This window comes from Chinchilla lanigera, unplaced genomic scaffold (genome assembly GCF_000276665.1).
Source record: "Chinchilla lanigera isolate Chin_1 unplaced genomic scaffold, ChiLan1.0 scaffold00052, whole genome shotgun sequence".
NCBI classification, from domain to species: Eukaryota; Metazoa; Chordata; class Mammalia; order Rodentia; family Chinchillidae; genus Chinchilla; species Chinchilla lanigera.
In genome coordinates, this window is record NW_004955453.1 from 6,758,907 (window position 1) to 6,776,203 (window position 17,297).

At 39.6% G+C, this 17,297-nt stretch overlaps 1 protein-coding gene across 3 annotated transcripts in view; it reads right to left on the reverse strand.

Moving 5' to 3' along the window:
- Positions 1 to 17,297, reverse strand: part of Daw1 (dynein assembly factor with WDR repeat domains 1) — a 51,217-nt gene that overhangs the window by 21,909 nt on the left and 12,011 nt on the right. The window contains exons 2-6 of one of the 3 annotated variants that reach the window (XM_013519986.1): positions 16,655 to 16,717; positions 14,917 to 14,989; positions 9,191 to 9,335; positions 5,847 to 5,905; positions 3,489 to 3,611 (exon numbers count right to left, since the gene is read on the reverse strand). In XM_013519986.1, the coding sequence (XP_013375440.1) occupies positions 3,489 to 3,611; positions 5,847 to 5,905; positions 9,191 to 9,335; positions 14,917 to 14,984 (395 nt within the window). In that variant the 5' untranslated portion in view covers positions 14,985 to 14,989; positions 16,655 to 16,717. The remainder of the gene's footprint in view (positions 1 to 3,488; positions 3,612 to 5,846; positions 5,906 to 9,190; positions 9,336 to 14,916; positions 14,990 to 16,654; positions 16,718 to 17,297) is intronic. The other 2 variants (XM_005395436.2, XM_005395438.1) reach the window with 2 other exon arrangements.

Here is a 17,297-nt window from a genome sequence, read left to right on the forward strand (position 1 = left end):
TATATATACATTGAATGATCAAATGTTTTTAAAATTATTACTGTAAAAGACACATTGTCATTGTCATTAACCCCCTCCTCAGAAAACTCCTCCTCAAACCTAACATACTTCTCCCATCCTTCTTGCCACTTTCTGAAGCACTCCTGGAAGTCTTCTTTCATGAGTGTCTTTATGAGGTGTGATAAAAAATATGGTTAAGGATGTTGCTACCCAACAGAAACGGAAACACTACAGTGTGTCCTCGTCCACCTGATTCACAGGATCGGGCACCATATGACTTTTAGCTCTTCCTCAATGTCAAAATGACAGTGAAAGTAAATCAGTTCGGGACGTCAAAGCAGCCAGGACAGCACAACTAAAGATACTTACAAAGCAGGACTTCCAGAACTGCTTCAGAAAGTTGTGAGAATGCTGGGATAAATATGTTTGTACTGAGGGAGAGTATCTTGAGGAGAATTAAAGGCAATGTACCTTTTACTGTAACAAAATTTTTAAATAAAATGTTCACCATATCCTTTGATCACACCTTATAAATAAATCAGCAGACTGAGTTAACTGCTTACATAATTAACAAGAGGGATGTCCATCAGAGCTCTTGATCAGACTTTGATAGGACCAGAACACATTCCTCACCTCTCAAATCCCAGAAAATATTGTTCTCAGACAGACACCCAACATATATCATGTCTATTAAATAGACTATTAAAAATGACATTATATTATAGAGAATTGTAATGCAGTAAAAGTATCAATTATACCAGAAGTGTAAAGCAGTACCATTTACAAATTTAATCTAATTTTTTACTCCGCCAAATTGGTATAAGGTACTGTATTATAAAAACTTGTCCAAGAAAAGCAACAAAATGTGTAGATCAAAGTCAAATTGTCTGTAATTTGTCGTATTTAACCACTTAATGTGTCACCTAAGGTTGACTGTGCCATCATAATTAATGTGTTTGGAAAGCATTACACTTTGAAAAGATGAAATGACATTAGAGACCTAGGCATCAATTTTTTTAATCGGAGTGTAAAATTTCGGCTCTGAGTGCATCAAATGTCTAGAAGAGTCCGCTAGTGCTCCTGCCACTCTGCCAGAGCTTTCCGTGTCTCCCGAGCGGTGTCTGTAATCCCTTCCCTCCTGCGTCTTCCCACCCCCCAGCCTCTGATCCTTCCCCCTGCCAGCACAACCCTTCCGAACAGTGCATTCATTACTCCGTGCCTTTGTTCCAAACGCTTTGATGGCACTCGGTCTGGCAGAACAGTTTAAACTCCACAGATGCTCTGACCTCAGCCGCTCCTGTTTCACCGCAGGAAATGCTCCCTGGAGAGACTGACTGCTGAGCCGGCTGCTGCATCCCCACCTGAAAATCCTGAGCTGCTGAAAATCCCTCACCCCTGGTGCCCTCTCACCCCTCCATCTTTCATCCTTCAGGCTTAGGTTCTTACCTCACATCACCTCCAGAAACAATCAGACCAGGAAAAATCGCAATATTCTGTTCTTCTTGGCTTTTAAATTATTTACTGTTTTGTTCTAGTCATCACAATACTATAGCAGGTGAACAACATGTACTGAACCAGAGAAAAAGTCATTCATGAAATTATAAAAAAAGATACATGCTGTGGTGGACTGATTAGTGGTTAACTTGGGCAGGAATGCCCAGCTAGGCTGAATCGTCATGGTTGTGGGTGTGGAAGGCCCACCTGAGGATAGCTGCCAAAATGACATACAAGGAGAATGGCAGGGAGGACTGTATGCGGCTGATTTTCATGGAGAAGCTTGCCGTGGCAGGTTTTGGCCACAGGAACTTGGATGTTCTCACTGTAGGAGGAGCTCGGGTTCTCACTGTTGCCTGGGAGGGCTGTGGTTCCCTTTGGAGGTTCTCTAGTCTTCATCTTGAGCATCACGACCTGGCTGCAGTGCAGATCCCGCAGTCTTCTGGCACAGATCTTTCACCCCACCAGCGCAGACTTTCTAGCTTCCACCACTGGCCATTGGGCCTTCCCAGAAAAGATCCCACAGTGCTGTGGGCTCCAGGCCCTCACTGGGCTTGTGGAGCACACTGCCACGGGCTCTAGGTCTCCAGCTGGACTCATGCAGGACACTGCCATGGGCTCCAGGACTTCAGCTGGATTCTTCAGGTCTCTAGCATGTGGAAAGATCTCTTGCACTCTTCTGCATCTGACTTTTTGAGTGAATATTAAAATAATTCTATAAATCATGTCCTATGTTAAATCTATTCCTCTGTAAATCCTGACAGCATATGTACTGAAAAATGTTGCACAAATATACATTCATTTGCTAATCTTTTGACAAAAGGTCAAAACCTTTTCTTTGCTTCTGCATTAACCGTTAGAATTCATAATCCAACAGAAATCATATCAAACCTCCAGAATTTCTAGTTTTCTTTTCTTTTTTTTTGCTTGTAGTAAGGATTGAACCAGGGTGTTCATACTGAGCTACATCTTTAGGCCTCTTTTTCTGTCTGTCTGTCTTTATTTTTTTTTAACTTTCAGACAGGGTCTCCTCACGTGGCTTAGTTCCCAAAACTGGGCTCAAACTTGTGACCCTCCTGTCTCGGCCACCCAGAGCACTGATATTACAAGCGTGTGCCACCATGCCCAGGTCAGTGTTCTTTAAAATGCCATAAGAAACTGAAAGAACTTAAATACATTTGTAGAACCATCAGAGTGCAGAATTTTCCCATATTTTCACAATGTATATTCTAATTAACATTGCTCTTCACCACTACTTCAGTTAGTAAGAGCTTTTCTCAAAGATGTACCTTGCCTGTATTTATAGAAAACAACAGCTTTCTGCCCATGCTCATCTTTCATTAACTTTTGTAATATTTTTAATTATGTCAATAATTTGTGGAATTCAACTCCACATTGAATTACATAACTGGAATGGAAACACCACTTGATGGACAAATGCAAGTAGCTTTTGAGCTTAGACTCCCATCATGGGAAGAGAAGTTAAATGCACCAGGAGGCACGGACATCAGTAGTGCGCTGTGCACAAGGACAGAGAACAAGGCTTCATCTACTGAGTCAGCTCCCAGAGCTTGGCTTCTCAATGTTCCTGGCACGATTAATTCGCGTGTTCCCGCACGCATTTTGCCACCTGGCAAGGCTGAGATGGGAGCCATGCCGTGACCGTACACGCGCGTCACCCATCCAGAGCCACTGGAATCATCCATAGGAACGACCTGAATACCAGAGAACTCCCAAGGCTAGAGAGTCAGTCATGTTGAAAGTGAACACAGCTCTCCTCTGTGTGACCCTGGGAAGAGTACTTGAACTTTATATTCTAAGAATAATGCCTCTCCCAAAGGCTGTCTACGCACTGAAGGAGGTATTGAAAAGGCTTCCTAAGCACACAGCAGGCACTAGATACATTTTAATCCTGTCTATTTCTCTTCACCCCCTGATAGCTGGAGGGATGAACACAAGAATTAATGAAGGAGTGAGTGACTGAGAAAACAGACCCGTAAGGATTGTTGAATGCTATGGCATAGACCACATTCCTGTGGCCCTCCAGCGTGTGCAGCTCCTCTCCGGACCTGGTGTCCCAGACCTTGCACGTCCGGTCGTAGCTTCCTGTGATAAAGCTAACACAAGGACCAGAAGCACATCACAGAATGAGAATGGCACTGTGTGAACAAAGACTCCGTTTTTACCTGCAGGATAATAACTCCTCTGTCTTGTTTTCAGTGATGAAAATTGTGTCTACCAGACAAATTACGAGTAATGTCTAAATCCTTTGGCTTCAAAATATATTTATCTCAAACCAAAAGGCTGGTCACTAAACAAAACAGAGTAATTCTGCTAATAATTGTTACATTCTCATAAGAGGTAATCTTACATAATCTTACATAATTAAAGAATGTGCATAATAGTAATATTTTATGACACTAAATATACATATATACATATATCTCAAAACAGCATCATCTCAGTTGTTAGAATCATAAAATTTTACCATTACCCTCCATCCTTCTCTTCCCTGACACTCTACAAAGGGCTCCATCAGCAATTTCTGTTAATACAATCTCACAGTACCTCCTTACCGTACTCCATTCTCCCTACTGCCTCCACTTCTTGCCTAAACAAATGAAGCCCCCATCCAGTGAATCTTAGCTCATGCAGGGTCCTTAAAAATCTACTTCACTTCACAGAAGAGGGGCACTTTTTAAACCTTCAGTGCCAGCAGCCTAGGCTTGCTCTCAGACCTCAGTTTCTTCCCATGATGCAACTTGATCAACCACGTTCACCTTCTTGCTGTCTCCGAAGACTCTAGCGCTCTGCAAATCTGATATAGCCCCATCCTCCCAGGACCTGAAACAATGACTAGGATGCTAACATGTGTGTGTCTAAAGAACACATACTTTAATAAATAAACCAACACACCCTTTGACGTAACTATTCCGCTACAGAAAAGATATATTGATCCAGTGTCTCTTAGTAACATATCAGCACCTTAGTCATTCTTCCAGTACTTGACTAGAGAGCAGACTTTCTTTTTAAAGTGTCTCTGAAATAGAAACATTAATTCAAAAATAAAGCAAACAGATTTCATTTTTCATTTAGGATAAAATGCTCAAAGCTGAAAAGCAAGTCTGAATATCTAGTAGTAATGATAAAAATTGGAAACAAATTCTGATGTGTAAACCCGACTTAACAGAAAGACTGATAAGACAGTGCATTTTTGGTTATCTTTAAAGCATTTTCCTAAATAGGAATCAGGATATATCACGTACAGGTACAAATTCCCTGCCATGAATGTGATCATTAAATATATTTAAGTTGTACCACTAAACTTAATAAAAATTTTAAAAGTAAAGCATTTTCCTCCTAGCGTCTTCTCCCTGGCTTCCTTCACCGCTGGGTAGAGGCAGGCCTATATTTGCAACTGTTTGTGTATGTATTATAGACATTGCTGCGGGCTGCACTGTGTTCCAGCCCAACTCCAAAGTTCAGTTGTTGACATCCTAGCATCTCGCCATCTTTATTTGGCAATAGTATCAGTGAATGTGTAATGAGCTTAGAAGCATTCACACAGGGGTAGCATGGGACCGTAACCCAACATGACTGGGGTTCTTATAAGCAAGAGGAACTTGGAGTCAGGCACATAACACAAAGGAACACCTTGTGGAGATGAAGGCATAGATCGGCACGGTGCTTCTACACACCAAACACACCACCAGGAGCTAGGACAGAAGTGCCGACAGAGTCTCCCTCACAGCCCTCACCTTGAACTTCTAACCTCCAGACCTGTGAGTGAGGAATTTCTGTTGTGTATGTTATTTAGTTTGTCTTGTATTATTACAGTGGTCCTAGAAAAACCAAGAACTACAGGAATATTCATATTTATGACTGGAGGTCAAAACAAGCTTTCTAGCTCACCTTTCCTACCTAGCTTGTTGAATGCCTAGTCGACCTACGGCATGTGTTGACCACTGGGCTGAAGGTCCTATTCATCGTATCCCAACACCCTGGGCCTGCTCTGAAGGGACTGATCACACACAACCATGTTGTGGCCACTGTCTGATCAGTCCTGCTACCAAGGCAAGCACAAGGTAAACTCACCCTACCCATTCCCAAATCATATTATTCACAGCCATGTTTGCTAAGATCACAGAATGCAACTCACTCAAGTGACACGAATATTATAGCAAGCTTAGAGTGGAGGGAGAAAGAGTTTACATTTCTCCTCTGTGTTCAAGTGCATACAGCAATCAAGAGAAACAAACACATGAGACAGCTAACCAAGCAATGCATTTGACAAACATTCGGAAATGTTGATCCTTTGGTTGCTAAAAATTAGAAATAAAAACACATCTTACCATGAGCCTGATTTGTTCAGTGCAACATTAGTCAATGGCAATATATGTGCTCTGAGAACCTTCAATGGAGGAAAACACGTTTTATTCTGGACATAGACCAAATTAATTGTAATTCATTAGCTTCAACTTGAAACAAGTGAAGACATTCAATACTATCTTAACTATAGGTAATAAATGTACAATAGACAATATCTGAACAAATGAAGAAAGTCTGTACCTTCTATTAGTAAGCCAAACCATAATTTATTGTGTAATAACAGGTAATTTAAGAATTGAATTGGCTCTGGGTTTTCAATCACTACCAATTTACCTTTACCATAAATAATGGCTATTAAATAAGACATCAAATAGGACTAACTTCTTGTTTATGTTAGTCCATACTTACGGTGCAGAATCAATGCATCCATCGTTGGGCGTTGGCATGTACATACCACATTTTAATCGTTTTTATTCCCTTCCCTTCCCCTCTCCCCCACCTTTCGCTCCCCTTCCCATTTACAAGGGTCTATCTCCATATTTTGTATTATCTATCTTTTACTCTAATTTATTTATACTTTGGGTTTCTTATATGAGAAACTATGAATATTTGAGCTCCTGTGCCTGATTTATTTAGCTAAGCACTATGGTCTCAAGATGCAGCCATTTTCCTGCAAATGATGCGTATTTTCTTTCTCCATTCATCTACTGAAGAGCATACAAGCTGCTTCCAAGATTTAGCCACTATGAGTTGTGCTGCTGTTAACATGGTTTGCATGGATCACCATAATCTGATGTCTTTAATTCTTTCAGGAAGATAACGAGAAGAAGAATAGCTAGGTTGAATGGAATTTCTAGTTTTATTATTATTATTATTATTTGTTTTTGTTTTTGTTTTTTTTCTGGTACCGGAGATCAAACTCACAACTTTGCGCTTGCCAGGCAGGCGCTGTGCCGCTGAGCTAAATCCCCACCCCCTCTGGAATTTCTAGTTTTAGAAATTGAGGAATCTCCACACTGATCTCCATAGTAGTTGTACTAGTTTACATGGCCACTAACCGTGTAGAAGGGCTCCTTTTTCCACTGCAGACTTGCTGGAATTTGTTGGGTTGTTTTTTCTTTTTGGTTTTTTTGGTTTTTTTTTTTTTTTCAGTTATTGATGATAACTGTTCTTTTTGGAATGAGATGGAATCTCAGTGTTGTTTTAATTTGCATTTCGCTGATGGGGAGAAATGTCGAGCATTTTTTTCATGTATATTTAGCCATTTTTACTTCTTTGGAGAAGTGTCTGTTTATTTCTGTTGCCAGTTTTTTGATTGGGTCTTTTATTTGGGGGTATCTAGGTTTTTTGAGTTCTTCATATATTCTAAACACTAGTCCTCTGTCCCAGGAGTATCTGGCAAATGTTTTTTCCCCTTCTGTAAGCTGTCTCATCACTTGGCTGTTTCCTTTGCTGTGCAGAAACTTAATTTGTTATAAACCCATTTGTTGATTCATTGTGTTTTTTCTTGTGTAATTGGGGTTCTGTTCAGAAAGCCCTTGCCTGTGTCTCTCTTCAAGTGCTTTACCTATTTTATTTTCCAGCAGGTTATGTGTTTCTGCTATGATGTCTAGAGATCTGATCCTTAGATCAGAATCAAAATACAGATTTTGATTTTATTTCAGGGTTCGGTGAGAAGTCTAGGGTCAGTCTTCCACATGTGGATGCCTAGGTTTCCCAGCAACAAGAGATTATCTTTTTCCAAGGTGCTTTTTGGTCCCTTTGTCAAACGTCAGCTGTCTGAATATGTTTGGTGTTATTTCTACATTCTTTGTTCTGTTTCACTGATCTGTGTGTCTGTTTTTGTGCCAGTGCTATGCTGTTTTTGTCACTGTAGCTTCTTAATATATCTTGAGTACTGGGACTGTGATACCTCCTGCTTTGCTCCTGTTGCTCAAGACTGCTTTTACTATTCTGGGTCTCTTCTGCTTCTATGTAAATTTTAGGGTTGTTTTTTCTAACTTTCTGAAGAAAGTTGTTGGTATATTGATTGAGATTACATTAAATCTATATATCAGTTTTGGTACTTGGACCATTTTGACAATGTTGGGTCTGCCTATCCAGGTACAAGAGATGTCTTTCTACTTTCTTATGTCTTCTTTAGTCTTCATTTTCAAAGTACTGGATTTTTGTTGTGGAGCTCTTTCACTTCCTTGGTGAAGTTAATACACAGTTATTGAACTTGTTAGGGTATAACTAGCACTAATTTCTAACATCCTTTATATTTTACAGATGACTATGTATAAAGACTGTATATAAGAACTACATTAAATATGATCCATATGTATTTTACAGTGGATTATTGCTTTTTGAATCCTAAATTTCCTTTAAAGTCAAGATATGCCTTATTTATCTTTCAATCTCTACATTGTCTAACATACAGAGAATATTTAATGAATATTCATTGGGGGTATATAAAAAATTGAAAAATCTATTGAAAGGTGATTTTCCAGGGTAGGATCTTCCCCATTATGTCTGCTACCAAAGTTTAACTGCTAATAGTGTCTCCTCTCACTGTCAACAGTTTTGCCTCTGGATGACTGATTGCATGGTAACTGTAGTCTTAGAGTTCACGTTTGAAGTTAAACACTTCCACCTGCTGGAAGAAGAGATATTACAGAAATAACTTCCTTTTTTCCAGAAATTTAAATGGATGACTACCAAAGAAGACCTGAATATTTTATGTCAAATAGAATAGGCAAGTACATAAAAAATTATGTTTATTATTATAATTATATTTAAGTAATAAAATAAAAGTAGTATAATATGAGGTAATTTTTAGCATAAAGGATTAAATGTTTGAAATAATAAAGTTGTTCATAAAAGTACTAAATGACTTCACTTGTTATATATTTAATTTAGCTATTAAATCTATACAAAGAAATAAACATATTACATCAGATTAAAGTCATTTAAATGCTATAAATAATTTCCTGAAATTCACATGGAAGCTAAGAATAGGAAATGTTTATAAACCATGAAACATAACTTACTAAAACTGGTCTAACTGGGAAATAATTTTAACTTCTTAATAACTTAAAACTACCTTAATGGTAATAATCCCTTCAATTTATCACATAAAAAGGGAGTAAAACTTCCTCTGAATATTTAGCATCTCAAGAAATGAGTGTTTTGAATTTCACTCATTTTACAAATATTGAATCTTAAGTCTAGCAAGTTATATGTGAATCACTGAAATAAATTCCACATAAGCATTTTTGCTGAAAAAAGTCATTTGCAAGGAAACAGAAAACTATTTTTAGGAGAAGAGGAAAACATCAGGTACTTTACCGAACTTCTTCTGCCTGGTATTTTAAACACATCTTACCTTAAAGAGATAGAAGATGTGCTTGCTGTTCTGCCCCAGCTTTTCCTGCAGTCTCTGTACTAAAAGCTTGACTTGCTCGGTTCGCGAAGCCGTGATCAGAGGCTCTGCTTCCTGGATCTCTTCTACTAAAGCGCTGACATCAGTACTGAAATTCACCCCAAAAAATATTTTTCATGTTAATACTTGGACTTATGTTCACTGCAGGAGGAACTGCACTGCTTTACGAAGCGCATCTATAAAGTATTACAAAGCATCCTGCTCTTTCCCAACAGGTTACTGGGGGAAATCACACAGATCAACAAGGAGAGCGGTGGTACAGAAGCGACATGTTTATACTTTCTGGAATAGGTTTCTCTGTGACTGACACTTTCCTTGTGGCATATGTGCCAAGATTCCCTGGTGCTCACCCAGCTCTATGACTGAGTGTGTCCCACTTAAGATCCTGTTAAACTTAAAGTCCAGAGCACCAGTATTATGAGATGGGAACCTCGGGTGACTAAGTTATGATGGTGGTGTCTTATCAGAGGGCTGATGGAAGCAGTTTTTCCCCTTTGCCCTTTTCCTTTTGTTTTTTGCCATGTGAAGATGAAGCTCCTTTTTCTTCTGCAGCAGGAGCATCAAGGCTCCCTCTGCAGTGAGCCCTCACCAGACACCAAACCCACTAGTACCTCAGCCTCAAACTTTCCAGTGCAGAACTATGAGATACAGACATCTACTGTTTGTAAATTATCCAACTGCAGGTGCTTTTATTATAGCACCAAAACCTATACTCAGACACTTCGGAAGGCTGGTAGCATAGTAGTTTTGAGCACGATGAATTCTTTATCTTTTTCTGTTTCTTTCAGTTGAACATGTGTTGAATACGCCTGGTACTGCACTTTCAACCTCACATATTTTCTCTTATTTAATCCTATAATAAGTGGCTACAATGCTTTTATCATCACTATTTTAGACATGAAGAAACAGCAGTTCAAAAATTTGGATTTTAAATACTTTCAGGGAAAGATGAAATGCCTAACCATAAACACTTGAAGAATTATAATAATTACCACTAATATTTCTTATGAACTATGTTACTATATTTCCCCAAGATAGAACTAATCTGAAGAAATGTATAGACAGATTTAAGACATCCCCAATACTCGAATACTCCATAGAAACCGGCAAATTTTGCTAGTCCAGACTAATATTAGCTCCCAAAATAAGTATTAATGTGTATATATCATAAAGCATCCAAAGCAGTCATTTTTCAAACCATGTCACAAACACGTCTGGATGATGTGCTCTGTGGAGTCCTTTTCAAAAGAGGTTCAAAGCCAGCTCAGGGGAGGAGATGAGCTGGCTGAAAAGCTCCAGTCACACCTCCTCTAGGCCTCACTTCAGAATCGGAGGCAAGGCAACAGCCTCTTAGATGACCTCCAGCCCACGGTGAGCAAGGCCGAGGGTGGGAGACTTTGGCCGCTTCCGCCCCATGAGGGACTCTAACCTTCACATTTTGCTCCTGGGCCCCGCTTTGCGCTGCCAGAGACTCTGCTGCCCAATCGGCATCAGCACAGGGAGCATGACTGAGCTGCTTCTGCGCAACCCTGCCGCATGTACTGATCTGTCACAGTTATCACTGTACAGTAACCCTCGATCTTACGCTCTCTGTCCCTGAAATCTGACTGCTCGTAAGTATTTCTCTCCTCTCCTTGTAAATAAAGATTTGTCAGACTCCAGTTTTGCAAGCGAGAAGCCTGATTATTCAGTTCATGTTTATTGAATAACTGATATAACATAGGCCTTGGAACGTCAAAGATGTGCTACCAGCTCTCAAAAAATACAATTTATTGTGATACTATCGAGTATTTTGAACAGAGATAAATCAGAGGTCATTCATTACTATTACAGGAATAAACTCTGAGGTATTCAGCTGTCACAGTAGTTAGACTCTCATAAGAATTCAATAACTAGTAATACCTCTTGAAAAGGTTTTCAACAGCTAGTGTCAATCAAAACAGACTTCCTAATGAGATACAAGCCAACCAGATACTTAATCTGGACGCATTAATCCTGCAGTGTTCTAACTGCTATGCTCTTACACAATAAACCCAGTATGTCACAGACAAGGCAAGTACTTTTATAAACACAATACTCCCAGATTCTTGGGCATATCTAGAAACAGGATCCATAATTTTAAACTTTGAGAGAATTATTTACTTTCCATGTGGCAATCTTGGATTATTGTGAGTAAACTGTCATGACTACGGATGGCTGTCTCTTATATCCCCTCAGGAAAACAGCACTATTGAGGAGACTGTGCTATCCTGAATGTCAGAGAATTAGGAGCTCCTGGGTTCACACCCAATAGGCCCTTTATGAAAGGACCTCAGGATCTATATTTAAAAAGAAAAAACTATGTCTTATTCTGAATTGTTAGAGAGAAACTACTCTCATATAGAGGTTTACCTGTAACACTAAAATGATACTGTATTTTGTACAACTTATTTCTCAACTGGAAATAAGCCCACTAAGAGTAAGGATAATTACTATGGCTTCATACAGAATTTAAAACTTTGCATGTGAGAGGTGCACAGAATGTCTAACAAGTTTTCTGTGTGCTAACATAGTCACATTCCACTTACAAAAGTAACGCGTTTTATTTGATCTTAGGCCTCTTGGTCCCAGAAAATAGGTTCAACAAAGATTGTTATAGAAAAAACTCAACATCATTATTTATGTCAATTGTTTATTCTTTGATATTTAAAAATATCAATTGGGTTCCCACTGTCTCTCCAAGAGCAATATTACTCCCTACCTAGACCCACATCTTCCACGCCATGCCCTGTCTTTACCTTTAGTCAAGTGTTCTCCTCATACCACAAGTCTCCCAATGGGTAAGTGCCAGTTAAATTTCATTGTGTCAACTTGATTGGCTTGGGAGCTGCTTAAGGGATTAGTACAGCATATTTCTGGGTGAGTCTGGGTAGATTATGCAGATGTCCTCTTAGGGTCTATGTCTGGTCCCCACCCCGTCCTTTTTTGGTACTGTTCTTCTGCTCTGCTTCCCAGCTGCTATGAACTAAGCATATTTACTCAGCCACATCCTTCTGCCATCATGTTTCTCCCTTGAATCCAGCTAACCATACACTGAATCCCCTGAAACAGTGAGCCAAATTAAGCCCCTCCAACTTTAATTTGTGTGCTTTGGGTATTGAGTCTCAGTGAGGAGAAAACTGATACCAAAAGTTAGTACCAGAGGGGAGCCATTGTGAAACTACCTGAAATGTGGTTCAGCACCTTTGGAAGTGGTTTGTGGTAGAAATTTGGAAATTTGGAGGATTCAGCTAGAAAAAGCCTACAAGGTTATACAGAGTATGATAGATGACACTTGTCAGAGCTAAAAAAAGACCAGAAGGCTGATAGGAATGGGTACAGTAAAGGCCAGGCTCAGGATGTTTCTGTTGGGATCAAGGATTATTTTGTGAGTTGGACTCAAGACTATGTGTGTTATACTCTTGCAAGAAAAATCTGTCTGCATTATGCTGATGTCCTCAGACTTTGTGGAAGAATGAGATTAACGGCAGTGGACTAATTGATCTGGTGGAGGAAACTTCAAAGCAGAGTAACGTTCAGGTTATGGCATGTGTACTGCTGGCTACTTTCAGCTAGATTTACAGGAATGTAGAATGTTGGCACCTAGGTTTAGGGAGGTATCCACCCAGATTTCATAGAAAGGCCAGGCCAAGCAAAGAGCCAATGACTGAGCATTATACAAAGCTGTGAAAAATGAGGCCAAAAGTACAGTGAAGAGCCCAAGAAGTCAGATATCCCAGGAAGATGGAACATGTGACAAGGAAAGCTGCAGGCAGTGAGTGGAGCCAGACTGAGAGAGACAGGCCCTATGGTTGCAAGGCCATGGGAGTGGGGCCATCCAAGTATTTGGGGCTCACATCTCACCCCTAGGTGCCCAACATGGCAGATATGGAGCTGTGCAGGTCTTAATGTTTGTCATGCGGAATTTTGGTCTTTCACTGTTCTGACTCTTTTCTACTCCCACATCCCTCCCTTTTGGAATGAGAATTATGATTATAATGAGAATTATGTGCCATTATACCCTGGAATTATGAAACTTATTTTTGATGTTTATAGAAATTTACACCTAAGAGTCCACTTTCAGTCTTAGAAGAGATTTTCACTTGGACTTTTAGAAAAAAATGTTGGAACTGTTGAGATTTTATGGAAGGGATTGTTATGGTTGATGCATTGTATTAACTTGAGGAGTCTAGAGGTTTGGCTAAGTGACTCAGCAGTTCTACATCCTGTGGTGCAAAGGACATGCCCTTCCTGCTCTAGGATGTTGTTCATTGTGTCAGTGTAAGAAGTTTAAAAGGTTAACTATGTGAGTGCCACCCCCTAGGTGGGGGTAGCTTTCTTACAATATAAGAAAAAAAAAGGCTTACACACACTGCTATTGCCCCCTTTGCTCTTGTTGCTTTGCTATCTTCTGCCTTACAGCCAGCCAAATATAGACTAAAACCTCCACAAACTGTAAGCTAAATAAACTTTTCCTTCCTTAATTTTGGGCTTTGGATATTTTGTCTCAACAACAACAAAAAAAATAACCAAGAAAAAATATTTTGTCTCAACAACAACAACAAAATAACCAAGACAGGGATTATTGCATTCTTGGTTGTAGGCAAGAAAGTTGTATCATGTTAGGTGTAATTCTGACCGCGTGTTCATTCAGGGATTAAGTGTGGCTGAAGGAGGTGTGTTTGGATATCAAGTTCACATGTGCTGACTAAGCTTCATTGTGTCAAACGGAGAGGCTTGGGAGTCACTAAAGGAACCAGTAAAGCCTGCTTCTGTGTGGGTCATGGAGGCATGACCTTGGATATTACATCTGGCCCTTTCTCCCTTCTTTTTTTAGAACTGTTCCCTGGCTTGGCTTCACAGCTGCAATGTTCTGCCATGCCGTTCCTTCCACCATGACATTTCTGCCATGGAGCCAGGTGCATGTGGACTGAATTCTATGAAACTATAAGCAAAAATAAACCCATCCTCCTTTAAATTTTGTATGCTGGCTATTGTGGTCCAGCATCAGAAAAGCTGACTAATACATGGCAGCAGCTCCGAGAGTAAGAGACCCCTTTCTCAGGACCTAGAAGCACCTCAGTATTGGGAGCACCTCATTTTAAAGCTACAGAGCAGCCCATCTACATGAGAGCACCCTTTGCTAACAGTCTTTGGCCACAACTCTTAAAACACAGTGTTTTGAGGTTTTGGGCTTTGTTTTGTTTCTGTTTGAGCACTGGAGCAAATAAGATACAATACAGCACAGAAAAACAATGTTTTCATTAATGCATTGCATGGAGTTTTTACAGCCCATCCATGTCAGCCTACATCAGAGTTTTCCAACAAAATTTTTTTAGAGTTTAAAAACTTTACTTTAAAATAAATGTAAGAATAGTTTATTGGCTTGAAAAACAAAAGCTATTTTTTGTTTAAGCCACAGCTTACATCACCTTTAAGAATGCTATACAAGATTGACTTGAAAGAACTGACCAAAAAACTAACAAACAAGTTTTGTTTGGAGTTAGAGATACTTTAATATAGCATGTCTTATGCAACAGAATATTTTGAATAGTGTCAGTGCACCTATGTTGTGAAATCATTTTGAATTCTTCCAGTCCCAACAAAAATTTTTGATGTGCAATACCTGAGGCATTACATAGTTCACTTACCTGGGACCAAGCTCAAGTAAATCAATTGATTTGGTCTTTAATTCTCCATTTGTCTCATACTCCAACATAATTCCTACAAATCAAACAAATGTATAATGCTCAATAGTGACCGTCTACAGCAGAAATTTTTCAGATTTTTAATTTCTCAGCATAAAAATATGCAGTAATGCCTACACCCAAGGTTGTGGAGAATATTTCCTCATCTTTCCCTCTAAATTCCCTTGAAATTATTTAACTGACAAGGATTAAAAATAATAAACAGTGGAGCAGAAGAAGATGGACTGGCCAGAGACCTGGCAAAAAGTGGCAACATAGGAGTTCCTGAGTTTTTGGTTTGGTTTGGTTTGGTTTGGTTTGGTTTGGTTTGGTTTGTTTTTTTGTGGTCCTGGGGATTGAGTGCAGGGTTATAACACTGAACCCAGCTTTTTTTAATTCTTATTTTTTGAGAGAGGGTTTCCCTAAGCTGTCCCAGCTGGCCTTGAAATTTCAACCCTGCTGTCTCAGCCTCCCAAAGTTAGGGTCACAGCCCTGAATGACTGTACCTGCTTCTGGCTTTTCTTTTCATCTTCCATGTGCTACAAAACTGGAACCAAGGTATCTGCAGCCAGGAATCACCAAAAGGCATAGACTAGAAACAGCAAAGCAGAAAAGCTTGCTCTCTGTGACCAAAAGACCAGGAAAAGGAAAGCCAAGCAAGAACTAACAGAAGACCAAAGCCCCGTCTCAGGGCTGGAGCTCCTGCCGGCTGTGTCACTCATGGGTGGAAGCCCAGGGCTGTCCCAGCCCCCAGCACATACACATGTCACATGGGCGACAGCAAAGCCCTCATCCTTCTCAGCCCCTGTTCCACAACCAGGACCTGATCTTCCTGCAGCAGCATCAGCAGCATAGTCCTAGGACCTCCACACTCTCCTCCACATCTGGGTCTTTACTGTGGGTCCATCTACCTGCAAAAGGAGAAGCAGCACCATCCTGGGTTCCCCCAGACCGCTCCCCACAAACAGATGTTGAAGCAGCATTAGGAAAGGCCTCTGTCCCTCTGACTTCCATCAGGGTCCTCCCCAAGCCCAGGACTGATCCAGACAGCAACAGCAAGGGATGAGCAGGAGCCTGAGCAGCACCAGAAATGCAAAGCAAAGCAGGACAACCTTGCAAGTGATCAGAAAACCAAACCAACATTGGAACTAAGCCCACAGATGTAGATAAGAACTTATGCTAAAGCTAAACAGGGTGCCGATCTGCTAAGATAGAAGACTTAGATCAGATCGAGAATCTCCTAACATGCTAATCAAAATGTCCTAAAATTCTCCCATTTAAAACCAGAAGAAGACAATCAACAGGCACGAATATGCAAGATACAACAAAACATCACCCATGATACCAAGAGCCAGAAAAGGTCAGTCAACAAACACCAATACAGAGATGAATGAGATTTGGAAGTATCTCACAAGAATTTTAAAGGAGTTATCATAAAAATGTCTCTACAGCCACAAATACATTTGAAACAAATGAGAAAAATGGAGAACTTCAGGACATAAATAGAAGTGGGACCAAATAGAAATAGAAAATTATAGAATTTGAAACTATAACTCAAATGAAAAACATGCCAAATGATCTCAATAGCAGAGTAGTGATTACAAAAGATGTAGTTAGTGCCCTTAAAGACAGAGAAGTAGAATAAACTCATTTTAAACAGTGGAGAGAAAATAGACGGGGAACAGCTGCCCCACTGTGCTACCTCTGTGGCTGCGGTACTGTGACCTCTAAACAGGAGTGTGGTCCTCAAGACTTCTCTTCACCCCTAAAAAGCATTGAGGATACGAAAAGTGTTTTATTTTGTAATATTTTCCATACCGGCAATTAAAATTCAGAATTTAAAAATGTTTATTAAAAGTCTTACATCAGACTTGTAACATGTTAACATACATGCCATAATTTTAGAAAAATAGCCATGTTTCCCAAATAAAAAAAAATTTAAAAATGAGTAACCCTGTATAACACTTTCACAAATATCTTTAACATTTGGATTCTTTAAAGTCATCTGGATTCTTAACTCTGCTTCTGCATTCAAGATGTTCTATAGATTGTTTTGGATGAAATATAAGAAAAAACTCTGATCATACACAGATATGGAGTTGGAAAATGAAAGAGTATACTCACAGCCTTTTCAGATAACTATGCTATTTTGATGCTACATTGAAACTAAACAAATGGTAGTTTCTTAAAAATTATTTTCAATACGGAATCTGAAATCCTCAGTGAATTCTTCTATCCTGTTAAACTAAAATTCACCAATCTGTCTCACTCTTTCAACGATTATTTTTATCCATGCATGATTGAAAACTAGCATCTCACAAAGTAACACGTATTTTCTAAATGTT